Source organism: Ictalurus furcatus, chromosome 16 (genome assembly GCF_023375685.1).
Source record: "Ictalurus furcatus strain D&B chromosome 16, Billie_1.0, whole genome shotgun sequence".
In the NCBI taxonomy this organism is placed as follows: domain Eukaryota; kingdom Metazoa; phylum Chordata; class Actinopteri; order Siluriformes; family Ictaluridae; genus Ictalurus; species Ictalurus furcatus.
In genome coordinates, this window is record NC_071270.1 from 12183513 (window position 1) to 12209187 (window position 25675).

At 37.7% G+C, this 25675-nt stretch overlaps 2 protein-coding genes across 3 annotated transcripts; one reads left to right on the forward strand and one right to left on the reverse strand.

The window, feature by feature from the left end:
- Positions 1-935: 935 nt before the first annotated feature.
- mpzl1l (myelin protein zero-like 1 like) lies at positions 936-15423 on the reverse strand. Its single transcript, XM_053645708.1, has 6 exons — positions 15188-15423; positions 10535-10707; positions 9781-9991; positions 9144-9270; positions 6413-6518; positions 936-3612 (listed from the first exon to the last, which is right to left on the reverse strand). The coding sequence occupies exons 1-6, from the start codon at positions 15261-15263 to the stop codon at positions 3517-3519; spliced, it is 789 nt and encodes a 262-aa protein (XP_053501683.1). The 5' UTR covers positions 15264-15423; the 3' UTR covers positions 936-3516.
- Positions 15424-18622: 3199 nt separating this feature from the next.
- Positions 18623-24854, forward strand: psmg1 (proteasome (prosome, macropain) assembly chaperone 1). Of its 2 annotated transcripts, none has more exons than XM_053646109.1 (7): positions 18623-18970; positions 21246-21349; positions 21627-21784; positions 21896-21958; positions 22669-22867; positions 24433-24557; positions 24695-24854. In XM_053646109.1, exons 1-7 carry the CDS (start codon positions 18846-18848, stop codon positions 24770-24772), a joined length of 852 nt encoding a protein of 283 aa, XP_053502084.1. In that variant the 5' UTR covers positions 18623-18845; the 3' UTR covers positions 24773-24854. The 2 variants fall into 2 exon arrangements, with proteins under 2 accessions (XP_053502084.1, XP_053502083.1); XM_053646108.1 differs by having other exon boundaries at positions 18625-18970; positions 24433-24563.
- Positions 24855-25675: the final 821 nt, after the last annotated feature.

Genomic DNA, 25675 nt, shown 5'->3' on the forward strand with positions numbered 1-25675 from the left:
CAGTACAGATCTGACCGTTTTATTTGTACTTCAAAAGACTGTGAATACTTGACACCCAAACATCAAAATTAGATTAAATTAATATGAGGATCGAAACTTTGAAAATTATATATATATATATATATATATATATATATATATATATATATATATATATATATATAGAGAGAGAGAGAGAGAGAGAGAGAGAGAGAGAGAGAGAGAGAGAGAGATAGAGAGAGAGAGAGAGAGAGAGAAAGACAGGACTCATAGGAAGCAATTATGACAAACAGCACAAGCATATTATATGACTGAGGTCACCAGAAGAAACAGAACTACCCTTGTTGTTCCAAAGAAATTCCTGTCATAATATTTAGTCCTTATCTGCAAAGCCTTGGGCTATTTACCATAGTCAGTGATTTAGGTTGTTCCTGTGAAGTTCCACAGAAAAAGACAAATGATCTTTGGCACGAAGACCAGGTTTATCCAGCCTTGCATACTTTTGTTATCCTACGCTAAACTCTTCACGGAAAAAAAGTTTTAATAAAAAGTTCTCTGCACGAGCAAACTAATTAATTAAAAGCATAAAATCTGTACTAAAGAAAATTTCTTTTGTCATTCATATGTAAAGGCCTTCTTATTAAAATATATATTACGAATGCATCAATAATTTTATATAATACCGATATCAGAACCGTGAGCATTAAACAAAATGGAAACTTTTCTTTTTAATAATTGCAAAAGCCATCCCTAGTCATTATTTTGTTTCAGCTAAAGAGATTGTTATATTTGCAAATCTGCTTCCCAATTTAGATACACTTCCTTGAATGCTTTGTAAATGAACAGTCAGGAAAGAAAACGAAAACAAACACAGTGTACCATCTGATAAAACAGCATGTTTCATCATTTCTAATGAAAATATGCTAGTTCAAATGATAAACGAAAAGAATGTAATATTCAAAGACAGAATGATTTGCAGGTTTAATAGTTAACAGTTTGTCACAGCCTACTGGTTAAGCTTCACAATCCCTAAAATGAAAGAATAGACAGCGAGTTATTTACTAGCAGAAGGGTTTCGGGGGAAATACGTTTTCTGGCCTTTTTCTTTTATGCCAATGAAAAGAAATTTCAATAACAGAAAATTAGATGTTAAAATGTTATTTAAATGTAAATAGAAATTTAAATAACATTTTCTAATGTGCGACTTTCAAAAGAGCATCTGAGTTTCTTATTTACTCTGAATGAATTGTGTTGTACCTACAAATAAGCAATTTTATGGAAAAATCATATACAAAGCTCATTCACATAGCAGTAAAAATGCAAAATGCTGAATCGGGTTTGACTGACTTTTCATATATATATTTTATACATGTATAAAAAGAAAATCAGACAGCGTTGGTTTCATATACAAAACAGAAGTGGACAGGACACGCAGAATGGGACTGAGTTAGTACATGAAATGTGAAAAAGGCACTATAATTCACAACATTCCAGTTCTCAATGAATGGTCACATTATTAACACATCATTAACATCATTAATCTGCATTAACACACTTTTCTTAAAAGGAAAGTAAAGAACAATAGTGCTATAAAGTCAAAACATGCTGCAGAGCACAATGCTTACTTTCCAACACAACATAGAAAGCCTGGAAATCAGTCACATTTTAATGGCGCGAGGCCGATGTAAACTGCACCCGAGAGCATATTCCTAATCGATTCATAAGACTGTCAGTTTTAATAGGCAGCAAAAGACTTTCAAATAAAAACAATAATCTATATACATGCTATTTCAAAACTGCATGACAAAAGGTCCAGCATCATATTAAGTGTAAGGAATGTCATGGTTTTGGTTATGATTACCGTTTACTATATCGTCTTTAAAATAATTTGCATTTTCTTTCTAAAACAAAACCATAAAATAAACAAAGCTACAATGTCACCCCATAATGTGCAAAGAGAAACAATTAAGACTTACAGAGGGGAGGAAAAACAGAGGAATGTTTAACACTATTCCCAAAATCAGCTGTTTCAGCATGTCACAAAACAGAGGAAGTAACGCAGCATATTGGCTTTGTTTATATGCACATCAAATTCTGTTTAAGGTCTATGTTTGGGTTGCAGCCGTATTCCGAATATGATGTTTATATGTGTACAGGCATCAGAGTATTCCTGCATACGTGGTTGTTGTAAGTATGCCTGAGTTACCATTCCTAAATACCTAGCCTACAGCTAAACATCTGTTAGCACCCACAATTCCTTGCGAACTGAGCATGTGCATATGTCTTCTTGCAGTGGATTTTCTGAACAAGGTGTTTACATGCAATGATTTTCTGAATAAAACAGGTACGTTCCAGGGGTGAGAATCAGTATTTTGGGGGATCCGAATATTGTCTTAGTCTGAATCAGGCAATCGGGTTGCGGCGTTTACGTGAATACTAAATAGAATATTGGCAAATTCTGATTAATATCATAAAAATGATGTGCATGTAAATGAAGTCATTAAGTGGATCAACTTGGAATATATCTAAAGGAACATGACACTAATGGCATACTCTATTAGGCTACTTACTAATTTAAGAGGAGATGATCATTTACAGAAAAATGTTACAGCTAAACAAACATCCTACCAACTGCACTGCTGCTACACAGCTGTAACTAAACTTAAGCATTTGGAAGAAAATTCTTTACAAAAGCATGGCAGTGAAAATACTTTGGAACTTGTGAGAATCATAAATAAACCATTTTTAAAGAATGTTTGTAGTATAGTAAGAAAAAAAAGAAAGAAAGAAAGAAAAAAACTCTGCCATGACCATTTTTCAAGACATATATTAAACCTATTCTTAGATCACATTGCAGTAGAGATGCAGAAATTTTTCACTGAATTCAATTAAAACGTTGGTAAAAATGGACCGAGCTTAAACCGTGTCTGAAAACTTGCTCATTGCTTTTATCACTACTTAAGTAATCAGTGGGAAAATATTTTAAAAACTTAATAAGCACTGCTAAGTTCTGAACTAAGCACACAGACTTGTACACTTAGTTGGAATTCGGTCTGTAAAATCAAGAGCTCTTTTGGTCATGACCGTTTACTGCGGCTTGAGTTTCTGCCTTTTTAAAACAAAAGTGGTGTATCATGATTGCATGCTTAACCTACTGAGACAGAAATTTACAACATATATATTAAACAATGTCTCTATGTGGCATTTCTTCAGTGGGATAAAGCACAATGACAGAAAACCAAGTAGCTGAAATTTTCAAACTTCACTTCTGAGAGATCCGATAAGAAGAAGGATTCAGCATAATAAGCAACATGCACGGATTCAGTATGAGGGGAATTAATTAGTAACTGCATTTGGAGTGGTAATAATTCATGGAGTGCAGGAACATCATCTTATGATGCTTTGAAGTCTCCCACTATATAAGACATGATTAAAAAGTGAAAGGGTCATTAATTTATTTAAGGGAAAAAAAAACCATGATAGAAATGGAGTGTTGCTGGAAGAGTGAGTACTACTCTCTGTTCTCTTGCTTTCTTTCTAGTTCTTACGGATGTCAGCATACACCACGGGCTCCATCTTGTGGAAGGAGTTCTTACTGCCAGAGTGATCAAGCTGAGCATATATCACCGGGCCCTGATAAAAGAGAGAGAGAGGAAGAAATAAAGGCGGGGTACCAATCATCATGAGCTTTATAGGGTTTTGTTTATATAATGGGAAAAAAGGAGCACTCTGTATCCATTAAGATATAAAATGGATATATTTTATCTACTGGTCCCCATTCAATTCTCCAGGGAGTGTCTGAAATCACCTTTGTGTTCTATACATAATAAATTGAGCCAAATAAGATTTGCTGGCACATGTGACATGTAATGCTTTTGGAAAAGATGCATATAAACAAACACACATGGCTTTGGCAGCTAAGCAGAGAACCAAATGTCCAAAGCGGTCTATACAGAAGTGAGAAAATGCAAGACAACAACAGCCAACTGCATGTTGCACTCTTCAACTAATGACTGACATTTATATACAGAATATATTTTATATACACACACACACCTACATACATTTTATATATATATATATATATATATATATATATATATATATATATATATATATATATATATATATATATATATATACATACACACACACACACACACACACACACACACACATATATATATACACATAGATCACACACACACATACAGTGCCCACCACGAATATTGGCACTCTTGGTAAATATGAGCAAAGAAGGCTGTGAAAAATTGTCTTTATTGTTTAACTTTTTAATCTTTTGTTAAAGAGACAAAAATCACAAAAATCCTTTGCTCTCATGTATACCAAACAATTGCAAACAAAACACAGGTTTATCAAAAAAAAAAATCTGTGTTAAATATAGGTGTGCAACAATTATTAGTATCCTTTTAGTCAATACTTTGTGCTACCTCCCAGTGGCAAGATAACAGCTGTGTCTTCTCCTATAATAGGAGCGGTGACACAGGGGTGACGTCATTTTGTACCAGAACCCGGAAGTTAGAATCATGCTGGTTCCCTCAACAAAAACCCAATAGGATTTTCCCATAGGCTTTTGGATTATCGCAAAAAAATAATCTCTGGGATCAACAAAAGTTTACAATAGTAATATGTTTTGTTAATCAAGATAATTTTCACAAATGAACACCTTTTATGAAGTTTGAAGCCTAAATACAATCGCCAGTAATAAAAAGCTAACCGTATGCTATAAACGAACTACACCACGCTCGACATCAATGTCAAACAACCAAGGTTCCTACAACTCTTTCGATCTTTATTTAAAAAACACTACATTTGGAAAATACTACAAACTGATAAATCTACAAGTTGGAAAGTTTGAGTTGGAATAGTTTGCAAGAGCGCGAGTATAAACACAATGAGGCTATAGTTGATGAGCTTCCCTGTTTGGCGAGATGATGTTTAATGTCCCAGACAGCATCCCATTTAACAACAGTCTTTTTCAATACACGTAAAAGCTTTACAAAATCATGAGTGGTGTATTACTGGTGTATTTTATGTCATAGAATAAAACGTGAAAATATTGTGAGCATGTGTTCACCACAGACCTTACGTCAGGCTTTTAACCAAAACCCCATTCAAAAAACCCATCGACGTCGGGACGATAAAGCCTGAAGGACTAAAATGCTAACTCGTTTCCAGGTTTTGGCATTACAAAATGATGTCATCCCTGCACCACTCTATGCCTGATGAGGTTGGAGAAAACATGGCAAGGATTCTGAGACCATTCCTCCATTCAAACTCTCTCCAGATCCTTCAAATTTCGAGGTCCATGCTGGTGGACTCTCCTCTTCAGTTCACACCACAGGTATTCTATGGGTTTCAACTCAGGGGACTGGGATGGCCATGGTAGGACCTTGATTTTGTGGATAGTAAACCATTTTTGTGTTGATTTTGATGTATGTTTTGGATCATTGTCCTGCTGGAAGATCCAACCACGGCCCATTTTAAGCTTTCTGGCAGAGGCAGTCAGGTTTTCATTCAATATCTGTTGATACTTGATAGAGTCCATGATACCATGCATGCTAACAAAATGTCCAGGTCCTCTGGCAAAAAAACAGTCTCAAAACATTAAAGAGCCCCCACCATATCCATATTTAACCGTGTATGAGGTACTTTTCCATATCGCTACCTTTCTGTGTGCACCAGAAACACCTCTGGTGTTTGTCAAACAGCTCTATTTTGGTTTGTGTGTGTGTGTGTGTATGTATATATATATATATATATATATATATATATATATATATATATATATATATATATATATATATATATATATAATTGCTTGCTAGATATATGGCATAACAAATACCCAAATAGTGATTTCAGTATTCAAACGCTGGTACCTCAAACGGTTAACCAGGTATTTGAAATACCCTGCATACCCCTAATTCAGTACATACATAAGAAGAACCAAGTTTAAGACACTTTCAATTGCAAATGCTGTTTAGAAATGCATCTGAATCTTACCCTGTACTTAGGAACAAATGGACAAAATAATGCTTTAGTTTCTAATTAATAGGTCTTATAATAGAAATGTATGTATTTCCCCATACTATATTGCTTGAACATGCCTCTGCAGGGAAACAAAACATGGGCAACAAATGGCATTATATGAAGATGTGAATGGTGAGGATAGAAGAAGTATACAAAGTGGAACAGTGTGGGAGCCTTTTGCAGACACATTTATCATTTAATAATAATAATTTAATGCTGACTTATAAACTATTATGGCCTGACTGTTTGCCAGACTGCGCAGTTATTGCAAATTTCGTACAAAACACATTTCAGACAAAATGAACAAATGACATTTGCTCCAACATTCCAACTCACAAGTTCGGTTTTCTTTGTTACTCACACACAGCTTCACTCGTACCTGTACTGGAGCTGAGGGGCTGCTACAGCGTGAGCCATCTGTGCTGGACTCAGCTTTCTTCCCCGGCCGAGCCACGTGTGTGCTCACACTCTCTATGGAGGTGCAGCTGCGGCAGCCGGAGTGGGTGGGTGTGGGTGGGAATTGGGTTGCGATGATGCACAAACAGTGGCGAATGGCGAAGGCACGCGCACACGTGCAAATGACAGACAAACATGAAGAAAGACACCAATGTGATGAAATAAAATGATGTAAAGCAACATGGAGATACTGGTTCCAAAGGAGCATAGTGATAAATGAACAACCCTGTTCACATAATCATGAGTAAACTGTGGCAGGAATGTTTTTTTTTTTTACTATCCATACTCTCTACTATCTTTACTTTCTCTACTATCTATCTTTAGTGCTATCTGTACTACAACTCCAATTCTGAAAAAGTTGGTACAGTATGGAAAATGTTAATAAAAACAAAGGGTAGTGATTTGTAAATGTACTTTGACTTGCATTTAAACAAAAAACATATAAAAGCAAGGCATTTGATGTTTTACCTAATCAACTGCATAGTTTTTTTTTTTTTTGAAGATAAACGTTTATTTTGAAATTGATGCATGCAACACATTCCAAAAAAGTTGGGACGGGGCAATTTAGGACTAATAGTGATGTGACAAGTTGAAATAAGAAGGTGATGTGAAACAGGCGAGGCAATCGTCTAATCATAGTATATAAGGAGCCTCCAAAAAAGCCCTAGTCCTTCAAGAGCAAGGATGGGTGGAGGCTTGCCAATCTGCCAACAGATGAGTCAGTAAATAATAAGACAAATCGGTAGGATTTGGGGCATTTCACCTTCTACAGTACACAATAGAATTAAAAGGAATCCAGTCAAACCTTGGTGTGTAAAGGGCAAGACCGAAAACCCCTTCTGAATGTGCGTGATCTCTGATCCCTCAGACGTCACTGTCTTAAACACAGTCATAAGTCTGTAATGGATTTCCTGACATGGGCTCAGGAATACTTTGGTAAACCTTTGTCAGTCAAAACCATTCGCTGCTGCATTCATAGATGCAAAGTTAAGGCTTTACTATGCAAAGCAGAAGCCATACATCAACACTGTACAGAAGCACCACCGACTTCTCTGGGCTCGATCTCATCTGAGATGGTCAGTAGCACAGTGGAATTGTGTTTTGTGGTCTGACGAGTCAACATTTAAAATAGCTTTTGGACAAAACAGCCGTCGTGTTCTCCGTGCCCAAGAGGAAAAGGACCATCCAAGCTGTTATCAGCGTCAGGTCCAAAAGCCAGTGTCTGTCATGGTATGGGGGTGTGTCAGTGCCCATGGCATGGGTAACTTGCATACATGTGAGGGCATTATTAATGCAGAAAGATATGTACACATTTTGAAGCAACATATACTGCCATCCGGACGTCATCTTTTCCAGGGAAGTCCCTGCATTTTCCAGCATTACAACAAAACCACATTCTGCCTAGATAACAAGCGTATCGTTGCGTAAGCAGAGAGTGTGGGTGCTAGCTTGGCCTGCAGTCCTGTAGGCAAAATAAGGCAGCGAAGGCCCTGTACAGTTGCACAGCTGAAAAAATGCATAATGAATGAATGGGGGAAAATTCCGCTTGCTAAACTTAACCAACTGGTGTCTTCAGCATCAAAATGCTTAATAAGTGTTATTAAAAGAAAAGGTGATGTTACACAGTGGTAAACAGTTGACTGTCCCAACTTTTTTTTTTTTAAGAGTGTGTCATCAGATTTTAAATGAGTGTACATTTTCAAAAATAAATTAAATTCACAAAGTAAAACATCAAATAATATATTAATAATGTGTTTTCAATATAGTACAGGTATTTTTTCTAAAGCAGGAATTGATGAAACAATGATGTTCCAAAAAGATCCATTTTTTTTTTTTTTTTTTTTTTTTTTTTAAAACAAGGTGTAGTAAAAGTCTCTCATGCACAGCCTTTAATGCTGTTGCCTCTGGGGTTACAGCAATGCCTGATTGGTACTTTAATCTTTCACTGTTTCTCAAATGTCCTCTTATGCTTGCTCTTAGGGTTAGTACACATGCTGGTAAAGAATAATAGAAATGGAGCTTGACAGACAATGAGAAGAGGATGTGTTAATGAAGAACAAACTTAAAGAAATGCTTGATGACGCGTGACACACTTAAAAACACAAAGAGCCCATGTTCACCCTCAAGAGTTCAGACTACAACCTTTGAGCGTGCAGACTGTACGTAAAAAGTGACACCTCGCAAAAATGGTGAGCCTACATGTATCGCAAGACCTATAGACAAAACCAGTAAATCTTCCCTACACAGTCAAAAAAAGATGGTTAGTTATTCTCTGGTTAAATTAAATAAGAGAATATTATACAAGGTTAGATTAAGTTACTGGGTTCTACACACAGTAGTGCTCTAACCGATACAATACACCATGCTCCCTTTGCATTGTGCCAGTAAGTACACACTTGTTAGTCATGTGAGAAGGACAGCGAGAGCTCATTCACTTTGACTCGTGCAACAAAGGCCTTTGCAAACTTAATCGTTGTTAAATCATTATCCCAAAGACATCTATTTTATGGCTATTTGAGGCTGTGTGCAAACATGTCTGATACACAACATAGAACTAAGCCTAGGAATTCCACCACAACATATCAAACGTCCCTCAGAAACACATTATAAAGCCTACTTGGAATGTACTTTATTAAACTCTTAGCGTAGCTTACCCTTCGTAGTCACGGGAGGACCGCATTCGTATTAACAGATATGCAACTACAGCGATGATGGCGACGCCGATGATTGCGCCGATGACGGCGCCCACGATCACTGCTGGGCTTGTCTGAGGCAGGGACTCTGTGGACAGCATTAGACAAGTCTTCAAATTTGATGGGAAAAAAACTTAATCCAGCACTTCAAAATCACCGGAAAAAAAATTCTCACTAAGCTATGATACACTATAGGGCTAAAAGTTTGTGGACACCTAATAATCACACCTTTGTGTGCTTTTTGAATATCCCGTTACAGATTTAGTTCCCCTTTACTATTATAATAACCTCCAATCTTCTGGGAATGTTTTCCACTAGATTTTGGAGCGTGGCAGTGGGGATTTGTACTCATTCAGCCACAGGAGCATTAGTGAGCTCAGGCATCGATGTTGAGCGAGGAGGTCTGGGGTGCAATAGGCATTCCAGTTCATCCCAAAGGTGTTCAGTGGATTTGTGGTCAGAAGACCCACATGGGTGTGACGATCAGGATCAGGTGTCCACATACGTTTATAGTGTGCATTTACGGTATGAGCAGCACAATACAATCTAATGTCATAGGTTTTGGTATATTATGGGAAATCACTGGATCACTGTTTACCTTTCTGCACAACTTTGAGCTTAGTCAGTGAAGGTTTGCCTGCTATATCAGGAGGGTTCTTCACATCGCATGAGTAAGTGCCATTGTCGGAAAACTGCATCTTACTGACGCGAATGGAGACATCCTTTTTGTTCAGGTCCCCCGCCCACTCAACTCTGCTCTTAAACTGAATGCTGTCTGGGAACCCTTTACCACCGGCATAATGGAAGATCTGAAAAGCAAACATGACCAGATAAATACAACAGCTGAGGAAAGATAAGCTACACCAAAATGGTGCCGTTTCTTCTCATGGTTTTCCTTCAGGCCATTTGTTTTTACTACGATGGTCACTGTGTTCTACTTTCTTAAGTCACCAAATTGATTCAGACACACCAGTTTTGCCTGTGTCTCTGGTTATTTTTGACTCCATTGGCTTTATTTTGACATTTCAGGCACAGAACAACCTGCTTTAGTGATACCGACATGCCACTCAAGAGACAGTAACTCTAGATGCAAACGCCACATCAAGAATTATGAATCAAAGACAAATAAGAAACAGCTAAACAGCCAACTGTCACATTATTTGAGTTCCTTATACAAAAAGAAAGATGTAAAAAGAACTGAAAGATATATTTACCAGACTGCTCTATGAACGTGACATGACAAGACGACATGATGTTCATATGGTCTGAAACTACATTTCCTTTCAAGGTCTTCCTGTTTACAATTCTAAACATAGCACCATACATACATAAGAAGAAAAAAGTATGCTTACAGTTTCACCAGTAGATTCTGAAGAGCCCTCTGGGATGAAAGACCAGGTCACTGATGCTAGACTACTGATCACTTGAGTCGATCTGAAAGTACATTTAAGTACTCCAGTAGTTCCATTTTCTACAAACATCTCAGCGGGAGTGTACACTTCTATAGAAGCAACTGGATACAAACCTGTGACAGAAACAGAGTAAAAAACAAACAGCATTTGACTCAGTTCAAACACATAGGAGCAGTTATGGGTTACAGGAAATGCTAAAGAGCTTAACTATGATACTCCTGGGATTTGAACTCATGTTCACATTCACAGTGTAAGGTGATGACGTTATTGGTTAATTCATTTTACTGCCGTGTACCATGTTTAATGGATTAAAACCCCCAATCAAGAAAGCATGTATTGGTGTAGATATCTAGACTATGGAAAACAAAAGCAAGAAATAAGTAATGGCATAATGAACACACACGGTGTCTCAAGTGTCAAACTTTGGACTAGAGGTGTGATTAAATGCAGTTAAAGTCATGGGCACAGCCATATGGGAGTGGGTGGTCAGACATGAAACTCACAAAACAAAGAAATTGCCAAATTGATTACCATTGTATTGGAGAGTATTAGCTGTGCATGGTATTAGGACTGGGTGATGTATTGAGTTTTGGAGATATATCGATATTTTTTCCAAAAGCGATTGAGGAAGAGAGACTATCGTAAACATCGAGATATAGATTGATGGATGTTGCATTAAAACTTATTTAAGCTTATTCAACTCGCTAGTTTTTGCATCTCTCCGCTCTCACACTCCGCACGTAACCCCGCCCCTACTCACTCGCTCCCGTTTTCTGGCGCCACATGGAGCACGACACAGCCACTAGGCAAGATAGCAACAATGAGCTAGTTTGTAAGAAGTAAAACAACACCTCAATCATTTGGAAACGGTTTGGGTTGAAAAGATCGGAAAAGCATCAGAGCAAGGTGATATGTAGAGCGTGCAAGAAACATGTCGCAACACGTGGTGGAAGAGCTACAAACCTCTTTCACCATTTACAACAGCAACAAAAACTAGAATACGAAGAATGTATTAAACTTCGTGGAGGCCGTGCTGTTGTGAGCCAGACTGGAAAGCCTTCTGCCCCAAAACAAACCTCTTTACAAGTTTCATTTACACAGGGTGTACCCTATGAAAACAAGAGTGCCAAGTGGCGAGATATAACGGAGGCGGTAGCCTACCACATTGCTAAATTAAGTTAAATAACTGAAGAGGTATTCTCAGAGATGTGCAGAATTTTATTTCATATATTTTATAAAGATTTTTTATTGCAAAGCTGTATATCTTATTCAGCAGGAAAGGCTAACCTGTATGATTACTATTTCAATCAGTCTGTTATTGTGTTAACAACTGAAGGAGTATTGAGATGTGACTATTTTTGGTTTTTATATATTTATGTAATATTTATGATATTCACACAGCTGTGTGTATTCTCAAACAGGAAGAGGAACCCTCTATTTGCACTTTATGTTCATCAGTGTCTTATAAATAAAAGTGTTTGTGACACCTGTCATGTAGTTGGCTTACAGCTAAGCATTTAACCCATATAAACAATATCGAGATTATCTATCTATCTATTTTATATATATATATATATATATATATAAAATCATATCCATATCGTCCAGCACTAATGGGTATGATTCGTACTATTTGTACAGTGCATGATTGTGGAATTTCACCCTCTTTTAGTATAATAGACTCTTTCACTGGCAGACTCTTGCTTTCTTTGCTTACACTAACCCTCCCTCCTTTACATCACTCTGCAATCTGACTACTTTTGTGCCTGGCGTTGGGGGATGATGTCATTTCTCTACATATACGAATGTATTCACACTTCCACCCAACCAGCCTGACTGACACTTATTTTTACAGAACTGTCAGGGAGACTCACAGCAGCTCAGTATCATTATATTATAGAGTATTCATGCTACCTGACTCAATAAACATTTTTTTAACTAACACAGTCATTAACTGCGGCTGCATGCAGAACCCCCCCCCCCCCCCCCCCCATCCCATCATTGTCAAATTCTCTTTATTCTAGATCATCAGACTTCCTTGACAGCAGCCAAAAATTGTTGACACTCGTATCAGATGACACTAACTGCCCATCCCAAACTGACTGTTTTTCTATCCAAAGAAAAAGAAATTGGTGTGGCCACCCTCATGGAACAAACAACATCGAAATAAAAGATAAAGAGAACAGTTGCATGCGAAACATATGGAGTTGAATAGCAGACCACATCTAAAGACACACCAAGAGAGATTTTTAATGAGCTGACACAGCTGATACAGTCAGTAACCTGGCTCATGCAATAGGCAAGTTCACAGCACTGTGAGACTGGTTACATTTAAAACAAGTTAATAAAATAAAAAGTGCAAACGTGCAATAAAAAGCATAGGAACACATTTAGAACATCTTTCTCACAGGCACATTTATTGCTATACTCTTCCACAGTGAGGTAAACTTCTGCAATTCTTCACAGGCAATGCTTCCACACCACATGACTCAACTGAGGCTGAAAAAAGCACAGAGACAGAAAATTTGACTAGGGCTTCATCCGAAACCGGGAACTGCAACCGTACCTACTGCATGTGATTCAGTACCGACTGCATTCGATTCAGTACCTACTGCTCGGCCGTTGATACAGTACGTACTGATCAGTATACATGAGTGTAGTACAAATACAAACCGGACGTACAACATCCGCCATGTCGGCACAGTCATGTGACCTACAACTTCAAAAGAATCAATGCGCTGCCTTCCGTTTTTTTTATTTGGAGAGCTCTTCCATGACAGTCCCGTTGCACTATGGGATGGAGCAGTATCCACAGCATCCATACTGCAGAATCTCAGTGGAAGCAGTAGGTCATCTGGGTATTTCTTGCCTACTGTTTTATGAATACTGAGAATTCAGACACACTACTCCATTGGCGTACTGCTTTTTGCCTACTGTATAGTAGGGTAGTAGGGATATTCGGGTGCAGCCGGAGACTTTTGAAGCTAGGAACTCTGGACGAAACTCATACTCAAGCCAGATTCTATATCGAAGTTCATAAACAGATCAACTAGCCTCCTAATGTTACAAGCAGAGGTTTTTATTTTTATTTTATTTATGCCACCAAATAGCTACATGTTAGAAAATAAAAAGAGGAAGCTGCCACTCACTTTTAATTTAATGTTAAATATTAAAGCGGTGACCTAACTATAGAGATAATAGTTACCCATTGCTTAGCACAGGAATTTACTGCTTGAGACTCTGGATAGGATTATGCACTGGACTTGAGACTTGACTCAGACTTCGACTCAGATAGACAATTTGTGACCTGGCACTAACTAATAAACTAACTTGGAATATCTAGCGTGATATGGGATATAGATCAGTAGATCGGTTTACATTACTCATTATGTAACAGAGCAGTGGATCACAAGGTGAGGTCCATAAGACATAGGTCTGTAATGATTCGTTTATTTTATTATTTACAGTGGTGAAAATCACAACCCATCATCGTCAAGGTTATTATATTTATATTACATTAAGTTCATATCATCATGAACCTGCTTTTTGTGACATGCATTAATGCAAAACCCAAATCATGTACAGTGCTCTCCACTAATATTGGCACCCTTGGAAAATATGAGCAAAGGAGGCTGTGAAAATTGGCTTAATTGCTTAACCTTTTGGTCTTTTGTTTAAAAAAAACAAACATGACCCATTTTAAGCTTTCTGGCAGAGGCAGTCGGGTTTTCATTTAATATCTGTTGATATTTGATAGAGTCCATGATGCCATGTATTAGGCTTGCTGTGATACTCTGTGTTACCGGTGTTATACGGTGTTCAGCCACACAACGATTACATCACTTGCCTACTGAGGTGAGAATATACGACACTTTGGATTGATTAGACATTGCTGTTTTTTAACCTAATAATTTAATTTAACCAACAAGAAGATTCTGACCAACTGTAAAATGTTTTAACCCGTCAGTTTTGAGTAATAATGAGTAAAGACTCCCGGCTAAACAGTAAATACTGGCTTCTCATTACTTACATGTAATGATATCGTGTGTTAGGAGGTAGCTACACTGTGGGGAGGTAGAAGCTCGTGTTATGCTTAGCTTTAGCCCAAGTTCATAAACAGATTAATTAGCTTGCTAATGTTACTAGGAAAAACTAAACATCCGAGTTTATATTAAAACTCTATTTCGTTTAAATTAACTCCCCTAAATACCGACAAGTTTATAAATAAGACAACGAAACTGAAAAGAGGAAACCGCCACTCACTCACTCACTCACTCACTCACTAACTATATACGTGTTGTAATATTGCTATATATATTTGATATAGCTATGGCCAAAATGAATCTACATTTAATTTAATATTAATGATTAAAATGGTGACTTAACCATACAGACAAGATAATCATCACCCCATTGACACGTTCTGAACTAGCTAGACAACAATGCAGTCCAGTGAAAAGGCGCTAGCTATCTTAGCATTTTAACTGATTAGCGCTGGATCTCGGTGAACACAGAATCGGGTTAGCTCGCTAGTTAGCGTTACATATACACATATATATATATATTTGCTATTGCTATAAATATTTAACTTACCTATGATGGCACATAACGCAAAGCTGCAAAGCCAAAGCGCACAACTATGACAACTATTTGAGAGCCTTAGCTCCATCCTTTACAGCACCGAAACCGTAGCACTCTACAGCTAACGTTCCTGTTCCCTGTGTTTACACCCCCGACCGACAGGAAGTGCTTTCCTCAGCTCCATCCGCCTCCAAACCAAAAGACACATTCACGACACGTTCATGAATCCGCGACGGAGCTGCCGAGTGATCACGTGACACCATCCGTTCTGCGCGCCAGCTTTTGAGTTTCAGTCTTCAAGGCATGTCTCATCAAAGTCCCTCTGACGTCATTCATTTTGTCGAGGGAAGGGCATTTCTGTAAAGTGTTGCATTTCACACGTGTCCCTGCTCAGCATGATGTATTGATTTAAATTTCACAATGAAATAATTACTAACACTAACATGAGCTAAATTGCTGACTTATGGTGACAAACCCTCCTCTCTTCTTCCTACTGGGGAAGCAGGGCACCCCTGACCTCCTTTTATTTATATCACTTCTCATATCTCACATTTATATGACTTTTCATTTATTCGCTTTTTATCTGAATCGACTTACAGAAGAGAAACAAAGCACTTGATCCCTTCACGGATGGACTGGGAAGAAAAAAACAGATCTGGCGTTGCAGTATATCTGTCTATTGGTCCATGTGCAGGATGCACATGGAGGATTTATCTGAGGATTTATTTGAAGAACAGTGGGCAGTGTAACTGCTCAGGACAAACAAGGGTCTCATGAACACCTATCACAAAAACATAAAAGCAGTAGTTGATCATCCAGGTAACGACAGACGGTATTAAGAATCAAGCGTATGTAAACTTTTGAAATGGTTAATTTGTGTAAATTCAGTTATTATTGTGTCTTGTGGACTATATGTAAACATCTGTTATGTGAAATAGCTTGTTCAGGGCAGGACTAAATAAAAAAATAGAATGCAATTTTTATGATCCCTCTTGTTGAAAAAAAATACAATTTTGCAGATTCTGCAAGGAGTATGTAAAGTTATGACCTCAACTTTAGATATCTGCCTCTTCCTTTGCACTAATTGTTGCCCACTTCTGATGTATTCCACTTCGTCATTGTCAGGGAAGCACACAGTGATGAGAAATCGAGTGATTTCTGAAGAGAAAAAACAACAACAATATAAACACAATAGATTTTGATAACTGTACATACCGCTGCAATCAAAATTATTCAACCCCCATTGCAAATCAGGTTTACTGTCAAAATTTACAGACTTTCAGCTGTTTGCAATGAACAAATCAAACAAAAGCCATTGAAATAGTTCAACACAACGAATGTTTCAAGTGGTTTCTTCAAATTCAACTGAAAATGCAACTTATAATGATTTCTCCAGTTCCAAAATTATTCAAACCCCTGAATAGAATCTCTCAGAACAGCACAAATATGCAAAACAGGTGTTGTCTCAAGAACACCTGATGCAACTAATCAAGGGCTTCATTAGTTGCACCAGGTGTGCTTAAGCTGGAACACATGAAATACCTGAACTGGCTAGAGGCAGAATATATATGAAATACTTGGACAGGACAGAAAAAGGAAGCTATCAACGGCTGCAACCAGATTTCTGAGAAGGCAGGTTGTGAAAAACCCTCGAGTGACTGCAAAGGACCTGCAGCAAGACTTGGTGGCAACAGGCACAGAGGTTTCAGTGAGCACAGTAAGGTGCGTAGTAAATGCAGAAGGTTTCCATGCCAGAACTCCAAGACATACACCACTACTGACACACAAGCACAAGAAAAGTCGGCTCAAAATCATATAAATAAGCCACAGAAGTTTTGGGATTCTGTCCTGTGGCGCAATGAAACAAAATTGGAACTTTTCGGCACGATGGATCTGTGGTATGTCTGGAGGAAGAAGAATGAAGAAAGAACACTCTGTCCACAGTCAAGCATGGCTCTGTGATGCTCTGGGCTGCTTTGCATCCTCTGGCACTGGGAACCAGTAGCATGTGGAAGGCAAGATGTATTCATTGAAGAAAACGTTATGCCATCTTTGAGGAAGCTGAAGCTTGGCCGTCATTGGACCTTCCAACAGGACAATGATCCCAAGCATACCTCAAATTCCACCAAGGATTTGTTGCAGAAGAAGTGCTGGAAGATTCTGCAGGGCCATCACAGTCATCTGACTTGAACCCCATAGAAAATCTCTGGTGGGATTTGAAGAAGGCGGTTGCAGCATGCAAACCCAAGAATATTACTGAACTGGAGGCCAATGATCATGAGGAATGGACTAAGATTCCTCAGGAACATTGCCAGAAGCTATGCATCTCGTTTGCTGCAGGTCATAACAGCAAAAGGGTGCTCAAAATACTAGAGATGTTTGCCATTAGGGCTGGGTATTGCAACCAATTTAGCAATTCGATTCTTATTTATATGGTTTCGATTCGATTTCGATTCAATATCGATTAGTTATCAATATTTCATTTAAAATAGTAGTTTCGCAGACATGGAATCCATATTTTAACATAAATGCTGGTAACTTAGCTATATTAGTGAAATACACATTTACTTTAACAATAGGACCCAGACAATTATGTTTAATTACTTTTTACTTTGAGTAACAAACATTGTAACAAGAAATCATAAATATGTGCGTACAGTGCACACAAGCACAAACGACACAATGCACATTACTGTAAAAATAAATAAATAAACAAAAACATTGTAAATGTGCAACAGTGAAATTCATGAACAACTTGAAACGTTTAAGAAATAAAACCGTTTTCAAAATTCAAAACATGAAAGATGGCGACATGTTCAGGACGGGAGGCGAACTACAGATAATATTCACTTCCTCTCAAGTAAAGCACACGTATTAAGAATCGATTCAGGGATTTCCCTAATCGATACTGTTTCCTTATAGTGAAGATCGATTCAAATCGGGGAATCGATATTTTTTACCCAGCCCTACTTGCCATGAAGGGGTTGAATAATTTTGAAACTGGAGAAATCATTATAAGTTGCATTTTCAGTTGAATTTGAGGAAACCACTTGAAGGATTCGTTGTGTTGAACTATTTCAATTGCTTTTGTTTGATTTGTTCATTGCAAACAGCTGAAAGTCTGTAAATTTTGACAGTAAACCTGATTTGCAATGGGGGTTGAATAATTTTGATTGCAACTGTATATGTTTATCACCCGTTGCAAGTAGACTAATATTACATATTCTGAGAACAGACAGTCTCACACTCGCTGTGGGGTGTTGTAAAATTTCACCTTTATTCTCATCACCAGCTAAATACCAAATCCTTAATGAGATGAATTTATATGTAAAAGGAAAGCACAATAAGGACAGAGGTTGAATAATACTGTTAGAGAATAAGCAATTAAGCAGTTATTCGAATATATATATATATGCCCCCGTATTTTTTATTTATTTTTTTTTGCAGTGGGAGGTATAAAATAGTAGCTCAACACTATTTAATTTCACAAAGATAAACATTTCAGGATATCAAGAAATTTGAGAGAAGGTTCTGGACGTCCTTGCCCATATTCCGGTCCAGTAGGTTGCGCTAATACAACTTTCAGTTGAATCTCTGCTGTTTCAGATTCAGAAGAAGAAAGCCGACGACATTAGCAAGCCGACAGGTGCTGCACCAGACGTCTGTAAATATGGCAACGTTTTTTGGTGAGGTTTTATCTGTGTACTCAAGAGCAGTCGAAGAAGATGATTACGATGACGCAGAGGAAGAAAACGAAGAGGATTTACAGATACGTCGGGAAATAGAAGAGAAAAGGTGTGTTGATTGTTGTCAGTTAGCTAGCCGGTTAGCCAAATGACCGAGTCTGAATCCCAAATGACTCAGTATATAATAAATAGTGTGCTACGTAGGGCACACGAGTCTTTATGAAGTATCCGAAGAAGCCCAGTGAGACTGAGAGTAAATGTGGGATGCAGTCTTGATGTCTATTTGCTACTTAATCGGTCTTTGAGAATTTACGTTGTAATCAATCGAATTGTTCAGGTGTTTATAGCAGGTGTGTGGAATTCAACTGTAATCTATATGAAGTTTGTAAATATTAAACAATAATAGCAACAGCCATGAAGGACGCAGCGCGCTTGGGTTTAGCTCGTTTTCGGTTGCTTTCGGTTTCGGTTAGCCCCTCTTCTCATGCTGTCAGCTAACAGACGTACCAGTAGTTACGTATTTACGTAGTTACCCGGTGTCCATAGAAACCCAGTAACACTGGATACTTTCTTGTGCGCGTGCATGCTGGGACCTTCAACAAAGTCACGAGGTGACCATATGACGTATTTGATGTTTAATACCTTTGCCATCGTTCCCAGAATCCTTCGAAGGTCCCACAGGATGCGTGCTTGTTTTGACTGACAGGGAACAAACCCAGCTGAAGACGGACTGTGTACATTATACAACTGTACAGTTGTGCCCAAACGTTTGCATACCCCTTGCAGAATCTGCTAAATCTTAATACTGTTAACCAAATAAGCGGGATCATAAAAATCACGTTTTTTTTTAAATGTAGTTCTGTCCTGAATAAGCTATTTCACATACCAGATGTTTACATATAGTCCACAAGACAAGATAATAGCTGAATTTATTTTAAAAAATTACCCCATTCAAAAGTTTACATACACTTGATTCTTAATACTGTGTGCCATTACCTGGATTTTGTCTTCTGGGAGACATGTAACTATCTTATCTAGCTTCTGAAGGGCAGTGCTAAATGGGAAAAAAACATCTTTAAACAAAATAATAACAGTTTACACTGATCATCCTGTTCAAAAGTTTACACCCCCCTGGATCTTAATGTATCGTGTTGCCTTCTTGATCATTAGTGGATGTTTGCACCTTTTGTAATAGTTGTGTACGAGTCCCTCAGTTGTCCTCAGTGTGGAAAAAATGGATCTCAACATCATATAGCCAGTGTTGGAAAGGGGTCAAATATGTAAAAGAAACTGGAAAACCAAAGAAAGTGCAGGACCTGGAGGATTTTTCTGAAGAACAGTGGGCAGTTTAACTGCTCAGGACAAACAAGGGACTCATGAACAATTATCACAAAACATAAAAACAGTTGTGGATCATAGAGGTAACGACACACGGTATTCATAAAGTGTATGCACAATTTTGAACGGGGTATTTTTTTAATAAATCCAGCTATTGTCTTGTCTTGTGAACTATATGTAAAGATCTATTATGTGAAACAACTTATTCAGGACAGTACTAAATAAACAACAACATGGGTTTTTTATGATCCCGCTTATTTTGTTAACAGCATTTAGACTTGGCAGATTATGCAAGGGGTGTGCAAACTTTTGGGCACAACTGTATAAGACACAAGAAAAAGAACAATGGATTTATTATTGGTATTTATATCAAATACTACATCATACTGTCTTTTGTAACTGTGGAAGGTCTTGGCATGTGTTGTATGCAAAAAAGCAGGTATCCAGCTGGTTAGGAGGGCCACATTAACACCATGAATTAATGCATATGGAATTATGCAGTGACCAAGAAAGTGTTAAAGAAAAGCGAATGTGTATGTATATGTATATATGTGTGTGTGTGTGTGTGTGTGTGTGTGTGTGTGTGTGTATATATATATATATATATATATATATATATATATATATATATATATATATATATATATATATAAATAAAATATAATATAATATAATATAATATAATTGCAGGTAAAGGTTTGCACACACTTGACATTTTCTTGAGCAGTTTCACCCAGGTGACTGAGCTCTTACTGGCTGTTTTAAATTGCGTTCTAAATGAAGACCACTTGTTTGTGGAAGTAATTAAATGAAAGCAATTAAGTAAATAAAATTTACTTAGTTTGTTCAAGACAATAAAATTTATAACATGTAGAATAATGATTTTTTTAAAAATGATTTAATGGCTCTGAGAGACTGAAAAAATGAAAAAGTAGCTTGCTAAACATGTCACCAGTGCACAGTGTGAGTAACGCTGTATACTGCAGGAGAAGTAATGTTAGCTGGAGACACACTGATGAGAGAAATCACTCTTTTATCTTATACAGAGAGGTTCATATCAAGTGGTGTCCAGAAGTTTCAAAAGCAGTAGAGAGCTCTGAAAAGCTCCAGTGTTCTGATCTGATCATAGCAGTGGGACCAAATGCTGCAGGTAAATCCCCATTCAGTCCTCTGGTCACGGGTAATATTGGATCATTAAGCACACTTCAAACGTGACATGGTTTTTCTGTGTGTAATACACCTTTTTGTTGCAGATGATGCATAATGTAATTGTATTTGTTGATGTCATGCCACAATTCAAATCGCTCGAGAACAGTCCTTTAAAATCAGTCTCAGTAACTCGGCATGATAAAAAAAACAGCTGCATGAGATGTTGTGTTCCAAGGGTATTTGTGTTTATCTATGGATTACCGTGTCTCTGGGGCCAGGTTTTGTCTCTGCCTACATTCTCAGTTCTGAGGGCTGGACGCAGGTCGGGTGGGTGTCTCTATGGAATGAACGGAGTTGCGGTTCCACCCGTCTAGACACGGCTCCCCTCCCCGGAGAACCTGGCTGTGTCTTCTACCAGCAAAGGAGCTGTCCATCTGTTAGTACACATGCACTGATGTTGCCTACCCACTATGCATTGCATTCAGAGCCTCAGATGTTTGACTAAGAGAAACTGAAGGTTTTGATTGTTTTCTTCTATTTGCCACAGGTTCTTATCTGCCAGTGTACATGCTATATTGCTGAAGACCAGCTGTTCCAGTGGGCTGAAAAGGTATACACTGCAGAATTCATACTTTAAAATGTCTGCTCCACTAATTTAAGAGAGCTTCATGAATGAACCTTTCTGGAACAGAGGAAAGCAGTCATAATCTTTTTTTTTTTTTTTTTTCTTGTATTGCCAAGTTTTCAAATTCAGAATCAGCCAGAATTTAAGATAGTGTGAGGTACATGTTTGATACGGTCACTGGGAAGGTCTGTATGGCTCTGGTTGTGTTAGGCAAGCATGCCTTAGTGTTATTAGGAGTGACAGGAGAAAACCATATGGAACCAGTGGCACTGAGAATGCATTTATGGTCCCAATGGGGCTTGCTACAGCCTTAGTCACTGGGGAGGCCTGTATGATTTTGGTTGCGTTGGGCATGGTGGCAAGGAAGGAAGAGCAGCAGTCGTATGGGTACCAGGGGAGGTGCGACAGGCAGTAATGCCATAGCAGGTCAACATCTACCTGTGTAATCAATGATAAGTTCATGAAAAGCCTCCTGGGTGATGTGTCCTCATGAAGCTGATTGAGAAAATGGCATGAGGCTTTAGGTCACTACATGATTTCATGTCTTCTTTCATAGTGTTAATGTCTTCATCATTATTTAAAAATAGTAGCAAATGGTAAAGATGGATAAAACCCTTCTATGAACAGGCGCATCCAATCGTTTGTCTAGTAGTGTATGTGCAGTTTGTTACCACACATTTCTATTCTGTCCATAGGTGTTGGGCAGCATGCAGAGCAGAGGACTGACTGTGACGGTGTTGTCTGATTCTCCGCTTGCTGAGTATAAAACTCCACATTACGTGAACGGCAATGCCACTCCATTCCTGCGTGCACTAAAGACCAGCACCTTTACAGACAACCTGCACTGCCCTCTGCTAGAGCAGCCCAACATCATCACAGGCCTGCCTGCTGCCGGTACAGCTCACGAGAAAAACACTCTCTAGTGCAGGGTTTCATTATTCTCAGGGATGGGCACATGTACTTCTCAGTAAACTACACGATCGGCTGCAAGATACTGACAATTATTATTTTTATTTTTCTTAATAATAAAAAAAGAATAATTAGAGATTAGTGCCATCACAGTTGATAGCATCCAATTTGCTCAAAGTATGCGGATTAATAAAAGAGCTTGCAAACATGTTGTCTTGCACACTGATATTCTGTAGTGACATGTACAGTGGGGTCCAAAAGTCTGAGAGCACTAGTGAAATTGCTTCAATTTTGCATTATTTTCTAATTGAATGCAACAATTTTCATTACAAATTTTATATTATTGACTACAGCTTGAGTGAAAAGTAGAATCTTTGACATATTTACATGAATTATTTACATAAGTTTGTTATTATTTGGTATGTCCCCTTTAACGACAGTGTACACTCGAGCTGGCATGGACTCCAAGTTTGTGCAAAAACTTCTGATCCATTTTAGATCAAGTCCATCAGGGTGTCGTCTGAACACATGCTTCAGTATAAGAGATTTGGCATGAGGAACATCTGACCTTTTGTACAAAGCAGTTACAGTACCATGTTCAATGTCACAAATTTGCTTACATTTAAATAGGGACCTAGAAATAGTGCAGAATCTTGCATATTAAATATTTAATATGTACTTTCTTTATTTTAAATATTTCAAAATTCTAAAAGCTGTTTATTTCCAAATTTGTATGGGGGGAAAACCCCCCCCAACAGATTTTCAATTTTGGACCCCCACTGTATGTTTATGGGAACTTGTGATAAAATAATGTTTGAAGTGATTATTATTAGGCAGAACATTTTTCCTTTCTTTGGTGCTGCAGAGAATTTCTGTTGAGTGTTTGCTGTAAAATCCACCGAATCACATAACTGTCATTTACAAATGACTAATTAGATACAGATATTCTCTATTTCTAAATTACAAAATCAGAAATGACAGGAATACCTGCCCACGACGTTATGCTCTTCTTCTGCCTTCTCACAGACATTCCATGTCAATGCTTTCATTTTAGTTAAAAAAAAAAAAAAACTTTCCCTACAGCCATTAGTGTTTCCTACATGTAGCTCAATAAAAGTAGAGGCAGGCATGTGTAACGAACTTTTGATTTCACCGGGTGTCCAAAAAGTCAGGAACCAATGGGAACACGTTACTGATCTGAATGTGTTTAGCAAAATCATGATGCAGTGTCTGAGAAAATGTATAAGGCGTCTTCGGACACCCTGCAGTTCAAAAACTGTAAGTCCGCCCTCACTTCTAGGAATGTTATGTGCACCCAGATGTCACATTTTGTGGCATTTGATTGTTATTTTTATGCACTATTGTTATTAATCATATATTTACTAATATTTTGTAACATTGTCACATTACCCAATATAATTTGCTGTCATTTGTTTATTCATCATTTGTCATTTAGTCGGAAAATGTCTTTCACTGGATAGGACAGCATTTGAAAGGGGTTTTGATAATTTCAGTGACATGCCTGTGTGCATTTCTGTTTTGCTCTGTAGTGCTGAATCAGTGCCAGGTTCAGCATGTACCAGCTGTGCTCTTCCAGTGCTTCAGTGATGTCATCCACCCAGACTCGGTTACCATGGAGACCTATAAACCCACCCTGTCATGTCTTAGAACACAGGTGAAGGTGGGGTCTTACTTTTTACCACCTGTCTTGTATAATATTTACCCATTGTTACTTATCCATTTATATTTACTAAGCACACAATCAAGAGGATTATGATGATTATGATTTGTCTTTTGTTCTTTTTCCTCTAGCTGGACACAAGTCCAAATATGGAAATACTGCAGAAATTAACCCGAGTTAATGATGCACACGGCAACCTCTACACCTAGTGGAAGCTCCTCAGAGGTCTACACTGTGTTTCTATTTGTAATGTATTTTTTATGGCCATTAAACACATTTTGCTGTATGGGACATTGTGGTCTTTTTATGATGTGTGGAATTGTTTTTGTTTTTTTACTGGACAGCAGGTGGCACTAAATATTAGACTTTAGTTTCTGCTGCTGAGGTGAGTTCCAGTTGCATATTACAGAGCACTTGTAGAAATCTAAAGGGTTCTTGTGTGTTCTGGTAAATGAAGAAATTCATAAACAGCTTTTTTTTCTAGTAATCATGGAAAACAATTAGAAAATTTAAATATGGACAAAATGTGCTGAAAATATTAGTGAGGCTGTAGAAGGATATAATATTTGAGCAATTTTTTTGTGCTTTTTATTTTCACATGACCTGCATATATGCTTATATGCATATATTAAAATATTTTTCATTTATTAATAACTCACTAATTACAAATACAGTTGCATTCCAAATACTGGAAAGTGTTCATCAAAAATTTGTTTGATAACATTAGCACCATCAGAGCAGCCTCTGGGAACAGAAACATCAGTTTGCTATGATGGGTCCATTCATTCCTTACTCTATGAAGAATGTAATAAAAATGTGAGTCATTCTGAGATCAGCTGCTCAGTGGATATAAAAAGCCTACACACCTCTGTTCAAATAGCAGTTTTTAGTGATGTTTTTTCACCTTTAATGTGATATAGCAACCAAGAAAATCAAGTGAAAAATGAATACTAATATTCTAATAAAGTGAATAAACTAATAAAGTGAATAGGAAACAACCTTTAATGACCTGGTTGCTTAAGTGTGCACACCCTTTTATAATGGGGCATGTGACTGACGCGAATTCTCGTTCAAAAGTAATTATCATGAACCCGTCATCAATGAAGTGATTC